General features: G+C 49.5%; 1 protein-coding gene across 1 annotated transcript in view; it reads left to right on the forward strand.

Annotated features, from left to right (window-relative positions):
- zfc3h1 (zinc finger C3H1-type containing) overlaps nt 1-14765 on the forward strand; it is a 32813-nt gene extending 18048 nt beyond the window's left edge. Inside the window, exons 18-32 of the mRNA XM_008294396.1 lie at nt 966-1143; nt 1224-1410; nt 1645-1833; nt 2494-2731; nt 2873-2966; nt 4000-4198; nt 4287-4381; nt 4466-4573; nt 8298-8402; nt 8476-8632; nt 8758-8858; nt 8941-9042; nt 12834-12873; nt 13175-13237; nt 14006-14765. Of these exons, the coding sequence (XP_008292618.1) occupies nt 966-1143; nt 1224-1410; nt 1645-1833; nt 2494-2731; nt 2873-2966; nt 4000-4198; nt 4287-4381; nt 4466-4573; nt 8298-8402; nt 8476-8632; nt 8758-8858; nt 8941-9042; nt 12834-12873; nt 13175-13237; nt 14006-14146 (1997 nt within the window). The 3' untranslated portion in view covers nt 14147-14765. The remainder of the gene's footprint in view (nt 1-965; nt 1144-1223; nt 1411-1644; nt 1834-2493; nt 2732-2872; nt 2967-3999; nt 4199-4286; nt 4382-4465; nt 4574-8297; nt 8403-8475; nt 8633-8757; nt 8859-8940; nt 9043-12833; nt 12874-13174; nt 13238-14005) is intronic.
- Nucleotides 14766-15136: the final 371 nt, after the last annotated feature.

Genomic DNA, 15136 nt, shown 5'->3' on the forward strand with positions numbered 1-15136 from the left:
GGAGCTAGGTCTCCATGGTAACTGATGCTGCAGAGCTAGGTCTCCATGGTAGCTGGTGCTAACCTGGTCCAGGTTCTGCTCAGCGTCTCCCTTTAACTGTTTCCTGATGATGATGTTTTCTCTGTGAACCTGCTGATCTGTACGTTACTGAAACACTGAATGAAGCAGTTCCAGCATCACACACTGGAGGCATCCTGTTGCCATGGAAACCTACGTGTGTTCAGCTGCTGATGCAGAAATCACATCAACATGTTTCTATGTTTACTGTGCTGGTCCTGCAACTGATAGATCACTGATTAGAACATTGATTACCTATTGGTATTTATTACAGAGAACATCCAATCAGGAGCATTGATTCACTTTGATTTGTCGTTATTAAAGTGATTTCCTGCCTCATGGGACAGAGTCAGATCTGAATGAGCTGCAGTACAAGATCAGGGTTAAATAGATGAGGTTTAAAGTTTAACAGCTTCAATAATCAGCTGTCAGTGATCAATAATCAGCTGCATTGATCAGGACCATCCATAGTGACCACATGGTGAGCAGGTCTCCAGCAGCTTCCAGTCCTGCATCATCTCCAGCAGCAGCTCTTTAAAGTCACAGTTCTTGATGTTCCTCGTTGTTCTCATTAGAACAAGCTGCTGGCTGAAGCAGGAGAGTCACATGATGCGTTAAGCGCCTCTTTTGATGAGAGTCTGAGGCAGAAAACCTGGTCCACTAAGAACGCTGATGAATACCTGCTGATGCCTCTGATTGGAGTTTTGTTGATGGACTCTGGATTGAAGCCTGGATATGTTGAACCTGCTTCGTAGTTCCGCTATCAGGACTGTCAGAAACACCACAAAGAAGTGTTGTGTAACGAACACGTCTCAGTGTTGCTCTGAACACAGAAGCATTTTGTTTCTCTGAGAAAAAAACGAACATAAAGTAAACACTAACCTGAGAGTTTACGCTTGATTTACTAGATGACGTCTCTAAGTCCAGCCTGTCCACGCTGGATGTCTGCGTCACCTCCGAGGATCGACGCTACTTCATCAGCGAGACGGACGACATTTCCAACTTAGAGAGCAGCGTCCTGGAGAGTCCTCGAGACACTCAGCTGTGGATCAAACTGGCCTTCAAGTACCTGAACCAGAGCGAGACGTAGGTGGCCGACGCCTTGCCGATCGCAGCGGCCAGGGTTTCTGCTCTGATTTAACCTTCCTGCTGTGTTTATCCTGCAGCCCTGCAGCAGAGAGCCTGGAAGCCGCCCTCAACACGCTGTCTCGAGCTCTGGAGAGCAACTGTGACGACCCTGAAGTGTGGAGCCACTACCTGTCGCTGTTCTCCAGGAGAGGCAGCCGCGAGGAGGTGCAGGAGATGTGCGAGATGGCGGTGGAGCACGCTCCAGACCACCGGGTCTGGTGGAACGTAAGTCTGCAGGTCCTCTACTCGCCCGTCACCTAATCTACAGCGTTTCACAGAAAAGCACACGACATGAGCCGACGTCACAACTGAAACTTGTGCAAAGATGTGTCACAGCTGCAGTTTGTTGACATGTTACAGCTGTAGTTTGTTGACATGTTACAGCTGCAGGTTGTTTACCTGACATGTCACAGCTGCAGGTTGTTTACCTGACGTGTTAACACTGCTCTCTGCCCTTAGTACCTGAGCCTGGAGAGCTCTTTCGAGGGGAAGGACTACGTCTGCGAGCGTCTGCTGCACTTCTTGCAGGAGGAGGCGTCCTCTGGTGTGTCGGAGAAACTGTCCTTCCAGCTGATGGAGGTTCTGCTCTACAGAGTCCAGCTCAGTCTGTTCACCGGTCGCATGGAGAGCGCTCTGGCCCTGCTACAGGTGAGACAGTGCTGTTACCTGCACAGGATCTGTGCCACTGTCATGTTTGAACGAGTTAATAATACTGTAGAGTCCTGAATAGTCCGACTAATGTAAGATGACTCTTGTCCTGCAGCAGGGACATTTCAGTGGTACTGCAGCAAAGAGTGCAGACACGTCAGGACATCAGTGAAAACTAAAAGTAAACCATAAACCTACATCAGCACATTGTAGTCAGACGCAGTGTGGAACCGTAATAAACACTGACAGTAGTTCACCGGTGTGATCGTAGTTCCTTTCATCACGTTCATCTCCGTCATTATTAACACGACATTATTTGTGAAGTTGAGTTTTGCATCATTTTGCAATGTGTAAATCCTTAATATTTAAACTACTGTTATTTAAATTCAAAGTAGAAATAAGACTGTCGCGTCTTATTCTCAGTATTTAAATCTGTCAGGTTCGTTCTTATTGTTCTGTTTTAAATGTTCTTCATAAATAACTAAAACCTGAGTGTCAGTCCGATCACCAGTACAGCGTTTCAGGTCAAACATTTCACATGTTCTGCATGTACAAAGGTTCAGAAACACTCCTGCACACTGGAACCTGCAAAACTGCAGTTCTTCATTCAGTCGAGAATCACGGATTTAAACTGAGCTGCTCGTGTGGTTCTGATTTCAGAACGCCTTGAAGTCGGCTCAGGACCGGAGCATCGCCGATCACCTGCTGCCGGCCGACCGGGCGCTGCTCTGGCTCTCCTTCATCCACCTGACCGAGTTCGACCGGCTGCCTTCCGGCCTGCTGGACCCGGCGGAGTCCGGCCCGTCCAGGCTGGTGAGCAGAGAATCCTTCATGCTGCCGTGGAGGACGGAGCAGGACGTCAGCACGCCGCCCGACATCCTCATCGCCCTGTTCCAAGGTAGGAGACCCAACGAGTCCAGAACAGGACAAAATGACTTGGAACTTGTCCAGAATCATTCAAAGTTTGTCCAGAATGGCTCCTCCGTGCGGGAACAGAACAGAACCAGAGGGTAGAACGTTTCTCACTGTGTTGTTTCAGACGCCATCAGTCAGTGCAGCGACGAGTCTGACCGGACGCTGGTCTGCCTCCCTCTGCACACCAACCTCATCCTCCTCCACAAGCTGCTGCACAGGTGAGACCAGAGCAGAGGTTTATCTCAGCAACATAGAGAAACCCTGAAGCTGAGTGTGAAACAGGATCATCAGAGCTGCTGGTTCATCGACTCTCCAGCTGCAGTTGCTGCTCGAATCTGAAAGAAAACTCTGCCGGATCTCAAAGTTCCATGAAAGAATTCTGATAGAACATCATCTACTCTGATTAAGGTTCTTGGACCCACTGAGTTTAATACAATTTATTTAAAAGAGTTCTTTGACTTGCAGTAACATAACAACACCTCTTCTGTCAGAAGGTCCTGGTCCCACCAGGCGGCAGCAGGTAGAACCACAACATCTGCTGGAGCTGGTTGGGTTCCTCAGCTAAAACACTGCTTTAGTTCCATCTGCTGTCTCAGTTAAAGCCATGAAGAAGTTCACCTCATAGAGACTCCGTAAGCTTTGCAGAGTTTAACAGCAGTTTGAAGGTTCCCAGAAATCTGCACAAAATGTTCACCACCACAGAACTTTAATTCATCGTATTGATTATCTGGTGCTGATGGACTTGAAGTTTGATATAGTTTCATGTATTGAATGTTCTGTGGTTGTTCCTCTCTCTGTACGTGCACTCGCACAACAGATGCTAATTAGCTGCTAACTTTGGTACAGTTGCCTTAAATTGTGTCCCTAAAGGATACATGAACAGACAAGAACCAGGAGGAGATGGGCTGCAGACAGAGCAGCAAACAGAACCATGGTCAGAACTTTAACTCACCTGAAAACTTGTTCAAGATGATAAATGACAAAACAAAGGCTGAACATTTCACCAACACGATGCCAGGGTCAGCAGGTGGACAAACACGCCTGTACCTCTGTAATAGCTCCACCTGGTGGGGCAGCCAGGTACTGCAGGTCATCTACAGCAGGTTCATCTGCTGCCACCTCAGTTCATCGGGTTTTAATCGGTTATTGATCAGCAGTTTGTCCTGAAGCGGCTGATGATGATGATGATGATGATGATGATGATGATGATGATGATGACGACGACGATGGCGATGACGTGCGTCCCTGCAGGTACGACGAAGGTGTCGCTCTGTGTGAGTCTCTGCTGGAGCTTCGTCCGGACTCATGCGCTTTGAGAGACGCCCTCGCCGACCTCCACCTACAAAGAGGGAACGGCGAGCAGGCAATGGGGGTGTGGCTTCACGCTCTGGCAGAGTGTCCTCACAATGCAGAGGTGTTCTACCGTTGCTGCAGGTTCCTCATGGCTCAGGTGAGCTCACCTGTCTGACTCGTTCAGTGCACTGCTGACCATCACCTGACTGAGTCGAACCTTCATCCTGTTGACATGTGACCCACAGGACCAGTCGAGCGCCGTCGTCCCTCTGTTCCGGGGTTTCGTCCTGTCATTCTGTGACGACCAGCACAGTCAGAGCACACCTGTGGACGTCCTGCGGTATGTAGAGCTCCCCACAGGTGGAGACGGGAGTGCAGCAGCGACATCTGGTGTTACTTTGTGTAACTTTCTGTGTCTCCTCAGTCTTGTCCTCGGTTTTCCTTCCAATCACCTGCTCAGAGGTTCGATCATCAGGAAGGAGCTTCAGGAGCAGCTGAGTCAGCAGAAATCCTTCCTGCACCTGATTCACTGGTGGGTTTAACTCACCGGTTAACTCACTGGTTAACTCACAGATTAAACTCACTGGTGAACTCACTGGTTAACTCACCGGTTAACTCACTGGTGAACTCACTGGTTAAGTCACATGTTAACTCACAGGTTAACTCACTTGGTTAACTCACTGGATAACTCACCGGTTAACTCACTGGTTAAGTCACATGTTAACTCACATGTTAACTCACTTGGTTAACTCACTGGATAACTCACCTGATTAACTCACAGTGTTTATCTCTTTTTGAGCACACTGAAGGACGTTTGGAGATAGCTTGTAGTTGGTCATCAGAGCTCCATGTGTTCTTTCTGTTAATTTGCTAATGTTCTGGGTGTTGATGTTTGTCTTGTGTGGATCAGAGTTTCCTGGTGATTAGTTTGCTGTCTTGAGGTTGAAGCTGCGGATGGTTTGAACATTCATTCAGCACATTTAATAATCATTACAGAGACCTCAGAAACAGATTCTAAATTAACCCATCATGTTTAAACACTGAGCTTTAGATCCTGTTTTTGTAGTGTTAGTGTAATCGTTAAAATATTAACAATTAATTTTAGCCTGAGAACCTCCATTTATCCATCCATCCATCCATGTTCTTCTGCTTATCCGGGGTCGGGTTGTGGGGGCAGTAGGCAGAGCAGGTCATTCCAGACTTCCCCTTTGCCGGCGATGCTTTCCAGTTCTTCCTGGGGGGAACCTGAGGCCAGCCAAGAGATATAATCCCTCCAGCGGATTCTGGGTGTGCCCTGGGCTCTCCTCCGAGGTGGACGTGTTTGAAAGATCTCCAGAGGAGGCCTCTTCGGAGCTACCCGAATCAGATGTCCATACTGCCTCAACTGGCTCCTTTCGACACGCAGGAGCAGCAGCTCTACTCCGAGCTCCCTCCAGATGTCCGAGCTCCTCACCCTATCTCTAAGGCTGAGCTTGTATCCGCGATCTCGTGCTTTTGGTCATGACCCAGGCTCGTGACCATAGGTGAGGGTTGGGACGTAGACAGACTGGTAAATCGAGAGCTTTGCCTTGCAACTCAGCTCTCTCTTCACCACGACGGTCCGGTGCAGCGCTACATTACTGCTGACACTGCACCGAGCCACCTGTCCACCTTGCGCTCCATTTTCCCATCACTCGTGAACAAGATCTCAAGATACTTAAACTCCCTTACCCCCCACCCGGAGATGGCAATCCACTGGTTTCCGGCAGAGGACCATGGCCTCGGACTTGGAGGTACTGATCCGCATCCCCACCACTTCGCACTCGCAAACCGCTCCAATGCATGCTAAAGATCACAATGTGATGAAATCAGCAGTACTATGTCGTCTGCAAAAAGCAGAGACGCGATCCTGAGGTCCCCAAACCGAACATTCTTGTCACCCTGACTGTGCCTTGAGATCCTGTCCGTGAAAACCACAGACAGGATCAGGGACAAGAGGCAGCTCTGGCGGAGTCCAACACCCACTGGGAACGTGTCCGACTTATTGCCGAGAATGCAGACACAGCTTGCACTTTGGCTGTACAGGGACCAAATGGCTCGAAGCAGCGAGCCTGGTACCCGATACTCCCTCAGTACCCCCCACAGAGTTCCTCGGGGGACACGGTCATAGGCCTTCTCCAGATCCACAAAGCACATGTGGACTGGCAGGTCGAATTCCCATGCCCCCCTCAGCAGCTCCGCAAGGGTAAAGAGCTGGTCCACTGTTCCACGACCCTGGCAGAATCCGCATTGCTCCTCCTGAATCCAAGGTTCGACAATCGGTCGGAGCCTCCTTTCCAGCACCCTAGAGTAAACTTTCCTGGGGAGGCTGAGAAGTGTGATGCCCCAGTAATTGGAACACACTCTCTGATCCCCCTTTTTAACAATGGGAACAACCACCCCGGTCTCCACAGACACCACACCCGATGCCCACGCGACACTGAAGAGATGTGTCAGCCACAACAGTCCGACAATGTCCAGAGCCTTCAGCATCTCCGGGCGAGTCTCGTCCACACCTGGCGCTTTGTCACCGAGGAGCTTCTTGACTACCTCAGTGACCTCAACCACAGATATGGACGCAGAAACCCCTGAGTCTTCAGGCCCTGCCTTCTCAGCAGAGGAATTGTTTACCAGGTTCAGGAGTTTCTCGAAGTACTCCTTCCACTGCTCGACAAGATCCCCAGTCTGGGTCAGCAGTTCTCCTACCCGGCTGTACACAGCATGGACGAATCCCTGCCTCCCCATTCTGAGGCATTGGACGGTTTGCCGGAATTTCTTTGAGGCCGACCCAAAGTCCTTCTCCATAGCCTCCCCAAACTCCTCCCACACCTGAGTTCTAGCTTCCACAGCTGCAGCCCTTTTGGCCAGCTGGTACCTGCCTGCTGCTTCAGGAGACCCCCGAGCCAGGCAGGCCTGAAAGGGCTCCTTCTTCAGCCTGCCGGCTTCCCTCACCGCTGGTGTCCACCAGCGAGTTTTTGGGTTGCCACCATGACAGGCACTAGTGACCTTCTGGCCACAGCTCCTAACGGCTGCTTCTGCAACGGAGGTTTTGAACATGACCCACTCTGACTCCATGTCCCCAACCTCCCCCGGGATGCAGGAGAAACTCTCTTGGAGGTGGGAATTGAAAACCCCACAGACGGGGGCCTCTGCCAGACATTTCCAATTCACCCTCACTACACGTTTGGATTTACCAGGTCTGTCCGGCAGCCTTCCCCGCCATCAGATCCAACTCACCACCAGGTGGTGATCAGTTGACAGCTCTGCTCCTCTCTTCGCAGAGAGGCGACCTTCTCGTTCTCCGGGGAGAACTCAAACATGGCGGCACTCAGCCAGGGGCTTGTGAGTATCCCACACCTGCCCGGCGCCTCTCGTGGGCAACTCCGGAAAAGGAGAGAGTCCAACCCTTGTCCAGGAGTTTGGTTCCGGAGCCCTTGCTGTGCGTGGAGGTGAGCCCGACTATATCTAGCTGGTAAAGCTCCACCTCCCGCACCAGCTCAGGCTCCTTCCCCGCCAGTGAGGTGACGTTCCATGTCCCAAGACCTAGTCTACGCCACCAGAGGGTGGTACGCCAGGACGTCCGCTCCTGCCTACCACCTGGTGGGCATAGCACCCGACCCCAATCTTTTGCCCTGTGGGCCCTCTGGGCAGTGGCCCCGTGTTACTTATTCAGCCTGTGCCTGACCAAGCCCCATGGGGCCCCAAGGTTTGGTCACCAGATGATCCCGAGCGAGCCCCCAAAGGCCTGGCTCCAGGAGGGTGCCCCAGTTTCCCTAATCTGCTCGTTGTCTGGTCCCTCCTCTAAAACCAATTTGCCTTGGGAGACCCTACCAGGGGCTAATGCCCCAGACAACATAGCTCCCAGGATCACAGGGACACTCAATCCCCTCCACTGCAATAAGGTGGCGATTCATCAGGGGGCTTGAGAAACTGCAGGTTGTTTAATTGTTCATTACACTGACTAATTTAGAACGAAGCTAGGACTCTACAGAAACACACGAAAACCCAACAAATTGCAGGAGTCCTGAATCCCTTTTTTTTTTTTTTACTTTTGTGTATTATTTTGTTTTATATATTTTTTATTTTGTAATTTTTAAATGTAATTTTTGAGTTAATATCATAAATATTTATTTTTATATTATGTAGTAGATTTAATTCATCTAATTTTATTGTTCAGAGTTTTGTTGTTGCTGGCAGCGGCTGCACAATTCTAATGCTAATGTGTTGCTGTGTTGCAGTCGCTGGCAGTGGCTGCATGGTTCTGCAGATCAGACGGTGGAAGCGTTTGAGAGAGCTCTGGGCTCAGCGCTGCAGCTGGATGAGCTTCACACGCTGTGGATGGAGTGAGTTCCTGTTCTTACTGCTGCAGGTTCGGCTGCATTGCTGCCTCTCACCAACTGTGGTTCTTCTCTTCAGCTACCTGCTGTTCAGCTGCAGCCCGCAGGCCCGCGACCCAGCTTGGGCCAGACGCTTCTCCGACTTGGTGCAGCGCTGCCTCAGCACGGTGCCAATCCGCCTCCAAGTTCCCTTCAACCCGGCAGAGTTCTGGAGCTGCTACAGCTTCCACAACAAGGCAAGAGCAGTTCTGCTGCTGCTGAAGCTGCATGCTAACGTGTTCTGTTCAACATGTCTGAAGAAGCTGTGAATAAGGTTCTTCAAGGAACATCATAGTGCTGATGTCTGTTCCTCCATGTACAGGTGGTGACTCTGTACCTGAGCTGCCTGCCGCCGTCCCAGCATGCACTGGTGCTGGAGAGGCTGCGATACGCGATGCCCAACAACACCGAGCTGGGACTGAGGTACACTGAGTGGTGGTGCTGGTATGGTTGCTGCTGTTTTTGGTGTTGCTGTTCATGTCAGCACTGTTGCGTTGCTATGCAGGTTGCTCCATCAGGAGTTTCAGGATGGGAACATGGAGCAGCTGAGGTTTCAGGCCCGTATGCTGAGCAGCAGCGCCCCCAGGTGTCTGTCGGTGTGGAAGATGTGAGTGAGCTGATCAGTCTGAACCTTGAACTCACACATTCCTGCTGACATTATAAACACAGTCATCTGCAGATTATTTCAACAGTTGTGGTCCGTTAAACTTGCTCTGGAGTTCTGGCCTCGTCCTTGCACATTTGATTTTTTTCCAGCTTTGGAACAAAACCACAAAATGATCAAATAACAGTCAGTGAGTCTCGAGAAACACCACGGCTGTAAATGCTGTTTCCAGGTGAAGGCTGGTGACTACCAGGGATGTTAGTGATCACTCAGTTACCTGCTGTTAATTACCACTGTAACCAATAAGGCAGAAGAATCTGCTGTGGTACCTGGAGGCCAGCAGGTTCACTGATCACAAGGTTGGTGGTTCATCCCCATCCACATGATGAAAGACTCCGAACCCCAAGTCGGTCCCGATGGCAGCTCCGTCGCCATGAGTGTGAATGAGACACACATCAGCTAAGGCAGAAGGACCGTGTACAAGCCCTGGCAGCAATGATGGACCCACCACTCTAGGAGGACGTTCATTCAACCGTTTCATTCTGGAGCGGATCACAGACGTGACACAAAACTATTTTTATTCAAAATGCCAACCTCCTGGCTTTAAGAAACATTAAAGAAAGAAAGAAAGAAAGAAAGAAAATGTCGTCAATCACAATAGCTTTTTTAGATCCAGCAGAGAAAAAAATATGGAATCACTTAATTCTGTTGAAGATGTTCTGGAATCACCCTGCAACAACAAACACCAGCATCAGATTCAATCTGCTCATTAGCCTGCAGTTGAAGAAGCGTGCTCACAGTGTGGAGAGCTGTGGCACCAGCACACTGACATAAATCACAGCTCCAACACCACAGATGTCAGTTGAAACAAAGCAGAGGATTATAAAACGTCTTCAAGAAGGTAAATCATCAGAACATTGCAAAAGATGTTGGTTGTTCACAGTCAGCTGTGTCTACAGTCTGGACAAAGCACAAATAAAATGGGAGGTTGGAAAAGGGAGGCCTGGTAGACCAAGGAGGACATCAAAGCGTCAAGACAGAACCCTGAAAGCAGTACGTCTTAAAAACAGAAAATGCACAACAAATGAGTAACAAATGGGCAGAAACTTGAGTCAGAGTCTGTGACCGAATGTAAGAAACCACCTTCAAGAAATGAGATGGACGCACAGAAACGCCCAGCAAAGGAAAAATCATTAACACCTGCACAGAAAAACCAGGTTACAGCGGGCCAGAGACAAGCAGGGATGGACTGTGGATGACTGGATGGAAGTGATACTGGTGATGGATCACTAATCTGCACTGGGCAAGGTGATGATGCTGGAGCTTCAGTTTGGTGCCGTTCCAGTGAGATTTATGAGGGAAACATGCAGATTTCCAGTCATTGATGATACAAGGCTGCAGTCAGGTAAAGGCACGGGGAGGTGGCAGTCAGCACATCTTCAATAAATGCACAAGTCTACATCGAACTTCTGGACACTTGTCTGACTCGGATGTTTGGTGATGATGACGCCATTGTTCAAGATGGGATTGCATCTTGCCACACGGCAAAAGACGTGAAAACTTCCCTTCAAGAAAGACTTACACTCCTGAACAAAATCTGAAGACTGGAAGAAAAAAGTCTTCGCATTTTGTGCTGGTGGATCGTAACCAGGGCGTAAGTCGAGCTTTTGAATGCAAAAACAAGAAATAGGAGCAAAGAAAAAACAAGAGGCAGGTTATTGAAAACTGCATTTCAAGTCAAACAGGCTGTTCATCAGCTGATTAGCAGTTTAAGACAACAGCCCAAAAAAAACCCAAAGCAGGACTGGAAGTGTCAAAAAAGGACTTGGCAGTGAGTAGCCCCACCGTGGTTGAGGCGTGCTTGGCGGAGCGTCTCAGGAGGCTGGAGGGAACGTGGCTCTATGTGGTGGAGATGGCTGCTCAAAGGCCTCCACGGTCTGGAACTGACGCCATCCATCCACAAACGTTAGATCAGAGGAACATGCAGGGTGGTCCAAAAGAGTGACGTTCTCCTGGAAGAAGTCCTTGGTCAGGTGGGCATCGTCCTGCTGACAGACCCAGTCCAGAGGACACCTGCAGTATGCTGGTCCACTGAAGGAAGATGGTGGAGCTGTGCAGCGTAGAGTGGGATGGCCTCGTCATGCAGCAACGCTGGAAACAGTCAGACACATACAGGTTACGTTCTTCAGAGAACAAAACTGTCTTCCACCTTTCAGTGTGTCATGTTCAGTACTCCCTATCAAAGTACAAACGGGCACGTTTGTGGCATGGGAGGAGACGTGGCCTTTCAAGACGTTTTTCTTTGCAGATGTGGACTTGTGATTATTGGGCTGCAGGCAGCATCAGTAAGGGCCCGAGTCTGGGTCGAGGATCGACCTGTGTCTTCACAGCCCGTCTGATCCTCCAGCTCGGCACAGGGAAATGTTGGGGGTCTGCCGCTGGACTTTTCGTCCCATAACCCTCAGGTTCTTTTAAGAAATTTAAAATGAATGACTGCCTGCGTCCAACCTCGGCAGCGATGGTAAAGACGCCCTGGTGGAACAGCTCAACAGTCCTGCCACCTCCAGACACACAGGGCCTTAGCTGTCAGGAGGCCATGACAGTGTGAAGGCCTGACAGGAAAGGACAGAAAAGCCAATTTTTTGTGCAGATTCTGCCTTTTAAAGGCTGTGATCTAAAACTGCTGATCAGCTGGTGAACAGCCTGTTTGACTTTAAATGCAGTTTTCTGTAACCTGCCTCCTGTTTTTTTTCTTTGCTCCTGTTTCTGTCTTTGCACTTTGAAGCTCGACTTACACCCTGGTAACCATCCACCAGCACAAAATACCAATACTTGAAATTTTTCCGCTGGTCTCAAGATTTTGTTCAGGAGCGTACATTGTCAAGGGCGTGACCTGCAAACAGTCCAGATCTCAGTCCAGTTGAAGATCTGTGGTGGACACTGAAGAACATGGTCCATGACAAGGCTCCGACCTGCCAAGCTGATGTGGTTACAGCAATAAGAGACAGTTGGAGGCACATTGATGAAGAATCCTGTTTGTCAGTAGTGAAGTCATAAAAGCCAGAGGTACGAATGGTTCAGTGTTTTTCCACGACTCCAGAACAGTTTCCTCAGAACTGAGTGGTTCCATATTTCTTCTGCTTGATCTAAAAAAAAACCAGTTGTGACCAACTACAACAATTTTCTTTCTTGTTTTTTTTTTTTTTTAATGTTTCTTAAAGCCAGAAAGTTGCTTTTTGAATAGAAATGGTTTTGTGGCATGTCTACGATTTGCTTTTTTCCTACAAAATTAAACATTGAATGAACATCCTCCATCGTTGTGCCAGGACTGGTCTTGGTGCAGACTCGTTGCCATTCCCCTGGTTGTACACACCTTCAGAATGATGTCCAGAGTGAGCCGACTCGATTCTCTCTCAGTTCTGGTTGGAACCTCCTCAGAGTCTCTGTCATGGTCCCGTTGCTGCTAAACTCCCACAATGCTCTGTGCTGCCACCATGAGCTGTAGTCTGTAGACGCCTCCTCTGGTCTCTACAGGACTAAACAGTGAGAGGCTCCACCTGGTGGGACAACCAGGTACTGCAGCTGGTCGACGTTACATTTACTGACATCAGGACCTTCTTCTTCTGCCTTCATCGGTTGTTATGTTTTTAATCTGTAGAAGTATTGACAGAATGAAGCAGTAATCATTAACAACCCTGGTGGGGTTGGATGTGCACGTGGCAGTAGCTGACCACAGAACAGGGTAGAATCTGCTGTGGTGCTGTCGTTGCTGACAGTTTTTGTTTTGTGTGCAGAGCGATTGCTGTGGAGAGGGAGCTGAAGCAGCGGTCGGAGGTGAGTCGCTGATGGAGGGACACTCAGCTGCCTGATTAGTGCTCAAACTGGTTTCTGCTGGTAATAACCAACCAGAGCTGACGTCTGGTTCTGTGACTGTGTGCTCACTCAGTCTGGAACAGAATAGATGGAAGTCAGATTTTAGCTTATGGTTCTGTGAAGACGTCCAGGTCTGTAAACTCTGAGGGAGTCTGATGAAGCTGCTGTGACAGCTCGCAGCCACCAGGTGTCACTGTGATGACGGTTAAAACCTGCAGCAGCTGGATGTTCGTCCCTCTTTTATTCTGTTTCTGTTTTCCAGGTGAGACTTCTGTATCAGCAGGCCATCCAACATCTGCCTCTTTCTGCTGCCCTGTGGACTCATGTAATTCACAACTCACTGCATCATCCATACAGAACCAACCACATCTGAGAAAACCCCCAGAACCAGCTGGCTCTGTATCTGCAGCACCTTTATCTACTGACTAGAGTTCTACCTTCAGACTGTGAATGTTCCACAGTTCCAGGTCCCTGAAGTCCACAGAGGAGGGTCCAGATTGATCACTTTAATGGACTTTTCCCATCATTTCTATGACATAGGGTCATAGAAACAATCATTGGTACCCTGGATGTGGTTCTGGTTCTGATCATTCACCAGAGGAAACTTTACAAAGTGCATTCTGGGTAAACTTTCCAGGCTCATATCAGCATGTGTGATGATGGTTGGTCAGAACCAGAAGGACCGTTTTACCTCCACAACACACCAGGACCATCTGTAGAGAGGACTCACTCTGAGGACAGAATACGGTTCTGATATAATCACGTTCTGACTCTGTGGCTGTGAGATGCATGTTTAGGTGAACAGTTAATTCTCAGTGTTCAAACTAGTTTGCAAATGAGCAACAAGTTTCAGTAAATGAGACCTTTGACTGTCTGGAACCTGTTCTGACCGGCCCACTGATACAAGCCTCAGCGTTCACCAGAACACGCTCCTCAGCTCTCAACGTGTTTCCATCGAAGCAGATCAGAGTCAGCCGACTCCTGGGGGTTGGGGTTCTGGTTGGTTCATATGGAATGATTCTACAAACACACAAAAACCAGTTTACACGTCTCACCTGTATGCAGCATGTTCACCTGCCCCCCTCCCCCACAGCGGCTGCTGTCCGAGGCAGCAGAGGGCGGAGCCTGGGAGAAGGTGCGTCGCCTGGTGGACTGCTGCCAGCAGGTGGGGATCAGCCTGAGTCTGAGCGAGCGTCCGGGGGGCGTCGGCCGACCGATCGGCGAGGACCTCTGAGCAAACTGATAATAAACTAATCAGAGGCTGCAGGTGACTGAGTGAGAGACGAGGTAAGGCAGACGTCCCTCCTCCCCCACCTCCTGCAGCTCCTCCCCCAGGACGGAGAGCTCCTCCCCCAGGACGGAGAGCTCCTCCCCCAGGACTGCTCGTGTCCGTAAGTATGTCCTGCTGAGTGACGGCTTCACTCTTCATCACCTTCTCTTTAGTTCTCCCCTTTCAGTTGGATTCATTTCCCTCCCTGTTATTCATTCTGAGGGGGGGTGTGGGGCAGTGGGGGGCAGGGGGGGGTATCAGGGTGTATCTGTGCTGTTGTACCCCCCTGTGTGTTTTAAATTTACCCCCAGAGTGACGCTGCAGCTCGTTTCTTTTCTTTGTGTCCGAGGAAACGCGGACTTTTATTTGTTTAAACTGAACAGAAGCAAACTGATCATTGATTGGCTATCGGCGGCCGCCTGCCTGTGTAGTGTCCTCTGATTGGCTGCCACAGAGACTGATCCCGCCGCCGCAGAACTGATGTGAAACCGGTGTTTGTCAGAACGATTAAAGAGAATCAGCAGCAGAGCCGCCGTCCTCACTGTGTTTTCTACATTAATGTCATTAAATTATTTTCTACAAACATCAGAGTTCAGAGTTTTCATTGTGTCGAGTCTCACGGCTTCATTTCTTCTCTCTGTTCATTCAGTCACGGATAAGGCCTTGTATTTTCTCATCTGTAATTCTTTCACAGTTGAACTGAATAAAGTTGCACCTTTTGTGAAAACCTGAACAAACAGTTCAGTCCACTTGCGAACTCTCAGAACCTCACCTTCATTTAAACGCTGCTGCCAGGAGCTTTTACAGGCTGAACGAGTGCAGAGTTCTGAACATACAGACAGAAACAAACACGGAACTGTTTTAATGTGAACAGCAGCTGATGAAGATTCCTGGAGGAACGACGTGAAGCCTGAAGGAACACCTGCTCAGGTGTGTCACCACTGATACACGTCT

The sequence above is a fragment of the Stegastes partitus genome, unplaced genomic scaffold (assembly GCF_000690725.1).
Source record: "Stegastes partitus isolate 25-593 unplaced genomic scaffold, Stegastes_partitus-1.0.2 Scaffold958, whole genome shotgun sequence".
NCBI lineage: Eukaryota > Metazoa > Chordata > Actinopteri > Pomacentridae > Stegastes > Stegastes partitus.